The 10,681-nt window shown below is 48.2% G+C and overlaps 1 protein-coding gene across 32 annotated transcripts in view; it reads right to left on the reverse strand.

Moving 5' to 3' along the window:
• CLASP2 (cytoplasmic linker associated protein 2) overlaps positions 1-5,265 on the reverse strand; it is a 152,324-nt gene extending 147,059 nt beyond the window's left edge. For 18 of the 32 annotated variants that reach the window (XM_068152665.1, XM_068152649.1, XM_068152646.1 and 15 more), the window contains exon 1: positions 4,181-5,265. In XM_068152665.1, the coding sequence (XP_068008766.1) occupies positions 4,181-4,375 (195 nt within the window). In that variant the 5' untranslated portion in view covers positions 4,376-5,265. The remainder of the gene's footprint in view (positions 1-4,180) is intronic. The other 14 variants (XM_068152680.1, XM_068152679.1, XM_068152681.1 and 11 more) reach the window with 1 other exon arrangement.
• Positions 5,266-10,681: the final 5,416 nt, after the last annotated feature.

The raw sequence follows: 10,681 nt of genomic DNA on the forward strand, positions 1-10,681 counted from the left end.
ATTACTTCAAGTGACTACTGAGTACAAGAGAGACAGAAGAGGTGTTAATTAAAACCCAGGTAAGCCTAGTAAGGCCACCAAATCACAGAATGGATCTATCAATAGCAATACTCTCAGAATGGGGAATTAATTCACTGCTTGAAGGTCTCCTGAGAGTCTGAGCGCAAACATTAGCACTGTTCCAATTTTCTGAGACTGCCAAATATTTCACTTTGAGGAGAACAAATATCAGCAGGATAATGCCATCACCCAATTCTTTAGTTGTATCTAACCTACCCTCTCAAAAAAGATTTCAGAATTCACTGCCCTTATTTTTTAATCCATTATCTCTTACAGCCTTGAGAAAAGCATCATTTGGGGGAAAAATACTACTACTACTAGTACATCCACAGACACACAATCCACACCCTGCTCCCCCAAAAAAGCAAGCAACCAAAAAAAACACCCAAAAACCAAACAAACAAATCCCAGACAAAACCACAAGCAAAAAACCCACAAAAAACCAAACAAACAAAAACACCAACCCCCCCAAAAACTAACAAAGAAAAACCACACAAAATACCCCAGAACCCACCACAAACCAAACTCCACGGCTTTGTAGTGTGGGAAGAGAGGTAAGTCCCAACCAATATGAAATAAACCAGATCCAGGAGACTAAGTAAACAATTTTCACTGCGGGGATAGACTCAAACTCTAATGAGCTGCAAAATAAAAGTTTAAACTATTTACATTATCTGGGTACTCCCCGGTGTTGTAAAGTTGGCCACAGTCTGTGGAAGCCAATTTATCAATGACTGCATTGTCAATGATACACCATTGAAGTCAGCCTTGAAAGATGACTCATCTCTTTGCCTGGTCCTTTCCAGTGTTCTGCAACCAGCTTTCACTACAGCTCTGTACCATTTGCACAGGACTCAAAACATTCTTCCTCTCGTCTTTTTCATTTATCAGTAACTAAAAACTGGCAACTGCATTTTCCACTTCAACCAGCCAGATGAACTAAAAAATGTTCCCATCTGATTTCTTAGTTAGGAACTGCCAGACTGCTTATTAAACCACTATAAACTGTTGCAAATTCCAGAAAAGCAAAATCTTGGAGAGAAGTTAAGTCAACCTCGCTGATAACAGATGTATACTTGTTTACTGAACACCCATTCTTTTTCCTCACTCATTATCAACAAGACCAAGTGCAGGGTCCTGCATCTGGGTCGAGGCAATCCCAGGCACAAATACAGGCTGGGCAGTAACTGGCTGGAAAGCAGCCCTGAGAAGAGAGACTTGGGGGTGCTGGTGGAGGATAAGCTCAACAGGAGCTCTCAGTGTGCACTTGCAGCCCGCAAAGCCAATCAGATCCTGGGCTGCATCAGGAGAAGTGTGGCCAGCAGGCCAAGGGAGGTGATTCTCCCCCTCTACTCAGCTCTGGTGAGACCCCACCTGGAGTACTGCCTCCAATTCTGGAGCCCCTATTGCAAGAGGGATCTGGAGGTGCTGGAAGGTTTCCACAGAAGGGCCACGAGGATGAGCAGAGGGCTGGAGCACCTCTCCTGTGAGGACAGACTGAAGGAGTTGGGGCTGTTCAGTCTGGAGAAGAGAAGGCTCTGAGGTGACCTCATTGTGGCCTTCCAGTAGCTGAAGGAGGCCTACAAGAAGGCTGGGGAGGGACTTGTCAGGATCTCAGGTAGTGATAGGACTAGGGGGAATGGAATGAAGCTGGAGGTGGGGAGATTCAGGCTGGATGTGAGGAGGAAGTTCTTCCCCATGAGAGTGGTGAAGCCCTGGAATGGGTTGTCCAGGGAGGTGGTTGAAGCCCTGTCCCTGGAGGTGTTTAAGCCCAGGCTGGATGAGGCTCTGGCCAGCCTGATGTAGTGTGGGGTGTCCCTGCCCATGGCAGGGGGGGTTGGAACTAGATGATCCTTGTGGTCCCTTCCAACCCTGACTGATTATATGATCAAGCCTGCCAAACCAAACCACCTATTCCCTACAGATTCCTTCCCTTTTGGTTGTATGAGGCAAAAACTTTCTAGCGTGGAATTGCATAGAAAGTTTTACCTTTAGAGAGAGTTGATCACAGAGCTCTGGGATCATCAATCTTCTCTTTCACTATGATCAAGAGAGTGCACTGCATGCAAGGACTGAATTTTCGGACAAAAGGAATGATTCAGGGTCATTTACATCAATTGTTCCTTCATTATTCACATCAGTCACCTGCACTGGAAATAATGCTCCCCCTCAAATTTCCTGTAGTACTCCTCACTTGTCACTCCAATTTATCTAGCTCAGCAGTTCTCATAAATTGCCAGTCATTATCACTGCTCAGTTAAATAGCCACATCAGCAGGGAGGGATCAATTCCTTTGGGACACTGAAGACCCGCAAGTAGGACACAAGAAGAGATAAGTAGAACTATGTAAGTGCTCCACGTACCCATTCTTTAGCAGAGGAAAGGGGAACCAACAAATTATAACAAGTACAGTGATGACATTACTTTTCAATACAGTGTTTGTGTGTATAAACAGCTATCAGTAAGTGGAAGCAGAGAACATAAAGCAAATAAATTTTATTTATTAAGCAAGCTATTTTAAACACTCTTAGTATTTGTAATACTCTCGGTGTTGTTTTTCCTGACTTGTGACCAGGACTACTACATATCCCTCGTTTGTCCTGCAGTCCTGACAGCCAAGAAGTTCTGTCACCTTACATCAGCAGCAGAAATGCCTTGTGTTATGAAAAATGCACCTTGAAAACCAAATTTCAAGTATTAATGCCCAAATTTGTCAATTTGGAAGTCCAGGGAGAAACTTCTACATTGCCCTGAGGAGATAAACAAGTATCTAGTTCTCTGTACCTAAAAAGGTTACTTTTTTAGACCTGTTTAGACTTCACAGTAATCGATTATCACTAACAACTGCCCTCGGATGAAGAATATACAGGCAAATAAACTGCACTTGTCCGAGGTATTTCCTCAAGCTAGCTTAAGCTTTGTGGACAAATACGTCTCCAAAAAAAGAAAAAGCATAAACACAAATAGAGTTAAGCCGTATTGTTTTCATACCTCAAACTCAGAAGTGCCAAGTGCCAACACCGGCAAACAGACAGCAGTCTAAGGTGAAAAAGAACCCAAAACGTCTCATAGTGCCCTCACGAGGTGCTCCTCCGCCTGCCTCCCGACTGTAAGCAAACAGAATAAAAACTACGCTAAGGCCACCGCACTAAGTTTAAAGGCCCAAAGCGCAAGCCGAGGCTCCGACCAGGCGTGACGGGGAGGTACAGAAAGCAGCGCAGCTGGAGGGCGGATCTCAGCAGCGCAGACCCACACTGCCACCGCACGACGGCAGCAAGGACCTGTCCCGGCTGCACACCGGAAAGGAATTCATTTATTAAAAAACAAAAAAAAACCACCACAACACGATTGCCCTTGATCATAAAGCTACGTTGTCATCGTGTTATCGGCTGGCCAACGCCTGAAAGGCGCACACCTACAGCACGAGGTGTGTGCAGGAGCAATCACTGCTTCCCTGCAGCTCTGCCTAAGATTCACCGAAAAAGAAAAAAAGGGAAAAGAAGCAAACGTGAGTCATCACTGGGCTGCTGCAGGGATACTCTCTAACTTCCCACCTACAGCAAAGTCACCTAAAGACGATATAAACAGCTTTAAACTTACAATGGGAGCCCCAAGAAGCAAATGATGGATTAAATCACATAAAACACAACCGGTGTGCTACAGACCTGGCGAAGCCGCGCTCCTTACGGCCTAGAGACCATAATAGCAATCCCATGAAACACTACAGCCCAGTGCAGACCATGGCATGGGAAAGGTAGTTAAATAAAGAAAAAAAGCCCATCACTACCCATCTTGTTTCAGAATAAGAAGCAGAAGCCTAGTCTGTTAAGTATTTGTGGGGGTTTTCTTTTTGTCACTATGTACAAAAACCTTCAACCAACGATAAAAGCAAAACTAAGAACCCCATTACTGCTTCTTTCAGGACAGCGGGAGAGGAACAAGAAACTGCTAACCAACCCCTCCCCAAATTTCCGAATTCCCCTTTGTGGGTGGGAGGGACACAAACTGGTCTAAACGCAGTTTTATTTCTTCTCGCGTCTGATTAAAAAGTAACCCGGCGCTCTGTACCTTCCTACCATGATGAATCATGGCCTTCCTGTACCTCGCCGCCCAGCCTTACCTTAAAATTACTAGAGTTGACCCATGCTGTCAATTCGTCGATCACTTTATCAAGGCGTTGCTGGTCCTGCTCCAGATCGGTGGACCTCACCGGGTCGCCCAGGTATTCCAACAGCTCCTGGCCGACCTGCATCCTGCGGCCCACGTCCTTCTGCTGCACCTGGTCGCAGAAATAATCCATACCGGCCATCTCCATCCTCGGGCGCTGCACCAAAGTTCTTTCGGAGAAGCACCGACCGGCTCAGGGTCGGGAGCGCAGCCAGGGCAGGGCGGGGGACGGCGGCGGGAGGGAAACGCCCGGCGAGGCGGCGGTCCCCGGGAGGGCCGCTGCCCTCATGAAGCCTCTCCTCGCCCTCTCCGCTCCGGCCCCGCGCCCGCCGCCTCCATGTGCACACGCTCCGCACGCCTCCGGCCTCCTCCCCGAGTTTAAGCCGCAGGTACGAAGGGGAGACGCGGGCTCACACGCGGAGCTTGGAGACTGCAGCAGGCGGAAGGGTCAAGAGGGAGCCGCCGCCTCCTCCTCCACGGGCTCGGGGCTTTCCAGGCGCCTCCGCGTCGTCCCTGGGGATCCCGGGAGGGCTCCTCGCCGCCGCCCCTGCTCTTCCCCCGCCCAGAAGGAAAACTGAAAGCGAGAACAAGCGTTGAAGCTCGCCCTGAAGGACGGGGGGAGCTCGCTGGCACTTCAGCGGAGGACGCGCAGCCGCGGGCTAAGGGGGGTCCCCGCGGGAACTGCCGTCGCCGTCGCCTCCTCTCGCTCTCCTCCTGCCCGCAGGCGCCGCGGATCGATCTCTCGGCCTCCTTTCACCGCCGTGGGCAGCGACCCGTTCTCCCACGGACGCAGCACTGGTGAGGCCGAGAGGGACCTCTCACGCTCCTGATACCGCGGCCTCCCGCCTCTCCTGTGCTCGCCCGCAGGGGAGCTTCGAAAAGTTGGCCCCGGTGAGTCTCAGTACCACTCTGTCTTTCCTTTCCCGTCAGCTTCACGGCGGGACAGGATCAGGCGAGCCCCCGCAGAACCGCTCACCTCTCTCCGTCCCATGGAAGTTACTCCCCCGCCCCGCCGCGAGCCTCCCCACCCGGTGCCAGCCACACTGGGCGTGTCTTCTAGCGACCACGCCCCCTCCAGCCGCGTCTCTCCCGCCTCCAGCAGCGCGCTCCCGCGAGGTCCCGCCCCGCGCTGCGGCGGGCCTGATGGAATCGCGCACTGTCGCGGGCTCTCGCTGCCCGTGGGCTCTCGCTGCCCGTGGGCTGTGGCCCGTGGCAGCAGGAGGCGCGTGCGCAGTGTGCCCCGCGCGGCCCGCAGAGGGAGGGCAGCAAGGCGGTGCTGGGGCTTCAGCTCTTCCCCAGCCCCGGCGCTGAGGAGCCGTGAGGGAGCAGCTGTCTCGGCGGGCATCCAGGGCTGGCTCTTGTGCCTCGCCGCGCTCCTGTGCCTGCCCCGGCTGGTTTTACCTAGGCTCGTCCCAGCTCGGTGAAGGGTAGGGGGACGGAAGATGTGCGAGAGTGAGCAGCGAGAGAAGCAGAGTTCTGTGGGACGGTAAAACGCAAGAGCCTCGCTGCAGAGGCGGGAAAGGAAGCTACTGCCACCAGCGCTGTCCCGACTGGGTCGAGCTGTGCTCGGCTTTCGCCCTACCCTCTGCTGTGATTGAAGGTGGGGAGATGGCCCGGGACCCAGCTCGGTACACGGAGCGCTGTTACTGACCCACCTGCAGGCTACCCGGAACGGACCTTATTTAAAACACTTAGTACTGCGACGTGAGGAGGAGTTTCACAAGGAGCCTTTAAACTGTCCCAAATCCCCTGAACATTAGAATGGAGAGAAGTCGGACCTGCTCTCTCTCTTCACCTAGTCCTAGCGGGGTGTTCGTGTGGCTTCTCGAAAACACGATTGCGATTTCCACACGCGTGCAAAGGAAAGGAGAAGAGTTCGTGTTCTCCCTCCCCTCGCCCAAGCTGCTCTGCTTGCACCAGGTCGTGTCCCGTGTGCCAGGTTCTGCACTCGCTGACCAGCTAGGGGTGATTTAATGGACTAGATGCTAGCGTTGGTGCCAGTGAGTTGGGCTGGCTCACAGGACCTAAGGACAAGAAGCGCAGGACTCGAGGTAGAAAGTGTAACATCCCCCATGAAAGCAGCGGTGCTGCTGTTCTGCCTTCCTTTTGGTACTGGGAGGATTCGTCTTACATTGAACTGCTGCTGTCCTTTGCTTGCCCTGCTGTTAGGTATGCAGTTCTTCCCCTTCCTACACCAGAGCTGCTGTTCATTTGACTTCATGCAAAAAAATCACCATTTTTTTTCTTTTCTCTTTTTTTCTCTCCTCCTCCCACCCCAAATTAACTTTTTGCTGATTCAGATTCCTAAATTGCCTCACTTGAGTTAAGCAAGTGCCAAAGTTGGAGCAGGGAAAGTGGAAGCAGATGACAGAAGCTAGATGAAGGAGTGGAGACAGGACTGGAGGGACCCCTTGGGAGCTGCTGTGTCATGAAAGCTGACGTTAGTTTCGGGACAGCACAGTCTGGCTGTCACTTGCTGGGTGATTGCAGGAAAGTGAGGTACTCCCTTCATTTGGCTGCAGGATCTAGACAGGTATAAAGTGACCGAGGAACCACACCTGCAAATTGCAGCTTCACAACAGTGGAGACCAAATCACACTTGTGCTACAGTGGTGCTACTTGCCTGCTTCTCACAAACCTCACTTTCAGGAGTTCTGGCACTTCCGTCCCAGGCACTGACATTAGTATGTTGCTGCAGAGGGCTGCTTCAGGGAATGGATCTGGCCTTTTGTTGGTCGGGGTGCAATGTGGTAAATTCGGGATCCTGTGCTTGATCAGGTCCAAGGCATTACAATGATGAGATGATTCAAAACATTGGAGATGCCTTTCAACCAGAAATGTATGCATTGTACAAAAATATTATGAACTCCTGTTTTTACAATGGATTTCCCTGTGCACAGGAACTGTAATTTTGGATGGAGCTGAATAGTTCTTCTCCTGTGTATGCAATGCCACTTATGAAGATAGGTTATAAAAACTCGGTATGGAATCACTGTTATTGAAAACAAGAGTGAAGAAACTGATGGAGATTGAAAAAACAAATATCAGAATTGGTTTTATATGTAGTTATGTATATTATATGTATAACACTATACAGTTATATGTAATATATCTCATTCTCTACAGTATATGGTTTATTATGATTTATGTATAAATTATTCTATATATAACTATCAGCATTGCTATGTTTTTTCAGTGTGCTAGAACCTGATCCACGGGTGTTGCAAGTTTAAAAAGTAAATTTCTTGATGTGATAGTTGTAAAAATAACTGTTGATCTGATAAGAGTGGCTAAATAGAAAAAAACTGAGCAGGTGACACTGGACTCCTGGAGTCCCAAGAACTGTAAACAGTTTTAGTGCAATAGACTTTCTGAAAAAAAAAAACCAAATTCCCCTTTTGTCATGGTCCAAATTACTGTCAGTTTCCTTAGACAGGAAAAAGAGAGCATCAGGCTCGTGGCACAAGCTTTTCTGAATTTCTCTTGCTTCAAAGCAAATGTACTGAGGAGGTAACCTAACTGCTGTGAATAGCACTGATGCTGGGGAGAAGGGTAGAGAATAATAACATATACACTTGAAATGCCCAAACTCTTCTGTCAACCCAAAGACAACATCGTGAAGCTATGCTAAGGGCAAAACCCCATGCTGGGATAACTGGGTTTGTTTTTTCCTTCTAGTTCATGAAATATTTTCTTAGAAAACACAGGAGAAAATGATTGCCTGGCTGTAAAATCAGAGGGTTAGACTAATGTACCTCACCCTGTTACTACCTGCCAGCACCAGTGCCTCTGTACTGCATGGTCATTGATATAACACTAGAAAATTGGGAGTTTTCATCACTGAGGTGTTCTGATAAGGTCAAGGCAATTTCCTTTGCAGTCCTGGCCCTGAAAAGAATTCTCTTTTGTCTTTGAAATCTATACATGTTGGTTCATTTCTTCCTCTGCAAACAAATAGCATTTTGATTTGGCAAAGCCAGCTCCTGGATATTCATTTATTTTTCCAGCAAGGCGAGAGTAGCACTCTAGTTGAATTTAGAGCAGTCCCCCAGCTTGGTCAAAGTACACAGCTCTGTTGGTAGGTGTTCTCTCAAAGTCCTACCAGGCTTTGTACCTAGGTATGCCAACTGGGCCCCAAAAAGAAGGCATTTTCATTCAAGCTGGAGATGCTTTAAAGCGTCTTATTCTCAGTTAAGGAGATTGCTGCCTTTGGAATGCAGTCTTCTATTTGATATACAAGCATGTGAGTATAAATCCACCACTCTTGTGTATTTGTACAATGCATCATAATTTGTAGAGCAATTAAGCCCCATAAATGAACAAAGAATCCAAATTTCTGAATGTGACTTGTTAACAACCAGGGTGATTAGAGCAGGAGGTGAGGTAAGCAGAGCTAATGCAGCCAGGTGTGTCCCCAAGCTGGGCTGCCCCCCCAGCCTCTTTCTACACCCCCATCCCATGCTGCACAGTTGCCCCATGCAGTGTCCCGTTCACAAACAGGCAACAGTGGTACAGGGGTGGGAAGGGGAGGGGAGGGGAGGGGAGAGGTGAGGAGGGGAGAGGAGGGGATTAACCAGGTTGGAAAAGACCTTTGAGATCATCAAGTCCAACTATCACCCAACACCATCTAATCAGCTAAACCATGGCACCAAGTGCCTCACCCAGGCTCTTCCTAAACACCTCCAGGGATGGTGACTCCACCACCTCCCTGGGCAGCACATTCCAATGGCCAATCTCTCTTTCTGGGAAAAACTTCTTCCTAACATCCAGCCTAAACCTCCCCTGGTGCAGCTTGAGACCATGTCCTCTTGTTCTGGTGCTGGTTGCCTGGGAGAAGAGACCAATCCCCTTCAGGTAGTTGTAGAGAGCAAGAAGGTCTCCCCTGAGCCTCCTCTTCTCCAGGCTAAGCAACCCCAGCTCCCTCAGCCTCTCCTCACAGGGTTGTGCTCCAGACCCCTCCCCAGCTTTGTTGCCCTTTTGCTGGAACATGTCCAGAGGTCAGTATCTTTCCTAAACTGAGGAGCCCAGAACTGGACACAGGACTCTTTGGCTGATGGGAAAGCATGTGCTGTGTTTCAGGCTCTGTTTCTACCCTCTTTCCTTTCTCAGCAGTAGCTTCCACAGGCTGAGAACTCATGCAGTCCACTTACTGATCTTTGTTCCAGCAGAAAAACTGCTTCCACAGACTGACTTCCCCTTCTGAAAAATCCTTCCAATACAGAGTGTGTAATCCCATCACTGAATGAACCATAAAAGTCCCTTTAAAACTCTCTGATTAAAAGGTCTCCATCACAAATAGCAAGCACAGGCCATGCTAATAAAAACAGACTGAATTTAAACATGAGTCACTCAGAAAGTTCCTGTAAATGTCTCTTGATGTAGCCTAAGTTGACACTGAAGAAATCTATGAGAAAGTTATCCTTACATTCCTGTTGGATTCCTCAGTAGCTGGGGCTGTGCTTCTGCATGGAGTTCCACCCTGGGTGGCTTGAAGCAAATGTTCAGATTGTGGCTTGGATGTGGTGTCCTTCAGTCACATTCCACTTCCTTTTAATGGATTCTGCAATAACCAGAGCCTTTTGTATGGTTATAGGTTGGAGATCAGCACATCAAAGTTTTTCTTAGTTGTGCCAGGAGGTGGAATACTGTCATATTGTGCTGTTTTAAGTAGAAATCAGGCATATTTTTGTTATCCATGACACAAGGATATTTATTTCACATCCTTCTTACATTAATTGTAGAAGCTTTTTAAGCTGAATTTATCACTATTGATAACTGTTAAGAATAACTTGAATTCCTCTGAGATTAAGAACATCAGAATATTGAAGTAATAAATATCTTCTGAATATAAAGCAATTAATTCACAAAGAAAAGTTCTGATGATCTTGCAATAGATGTAGCAAGCTAGTTGAAATGCTACCCATTTTTCTGAGAAGGCCTTGAAGATGAAATCAGATGTAGCTGTCTTAAAGATGTCATCAGTTACTACTGCTTCATTTTGACTCTTGCCATGGATGTTCTTGAATTTATACCACTTGCTATAGATCTTGTTTGTAAAGCAGTCAGAAGTTGAAACTAGTGCTGTGGTATTTTTGTTGTAGGCACTGAGCCAATTCAATTGCCAAAATGGGATGTGAGGGGGATCAGACTAATACCCAGTTACTGGGTTCCTCCAAGGCGTTCATTTATTCCTTATTGGCAAATTTGGTTTAACGTGTAGAGACTTAAATAATTCATCCTGAAACATTCATCCTGTTGGGAACAGAGTAGGGAAGAACAGGTTCCAAAATCCTTGATTCAGGTGACCTGAGAAGTAGAAACTAGTGAGCACGCAGCGCAGTGCACAGCAGTGTCAAGGGAGGTGCATCTTGGCCCTGGACTGGCAAAACCTCTGCTCTTGCAAAACAAGTCAGGGCATTTCCATTACCTGCAGGGAGCTCACAGTGAATGCTCC

The sequence above is a fragment of the Melanerpes formicivorus genome, unplaced genomic scaffold, assembly GCF_026170545.1.
Source record: "Melanerpes formicivorus ecotype bairdi unplaced genomic scaffold, bMelFor1.0.p_v2 SCAF_24, whole genome shotgun sequence".
Classification (NCBI taxonomy): Eukaryota; Metazoa; Chordata; class Aves; order Piciformes; family Picidae; genus Melanerpes; species Melanerpes formicivorus.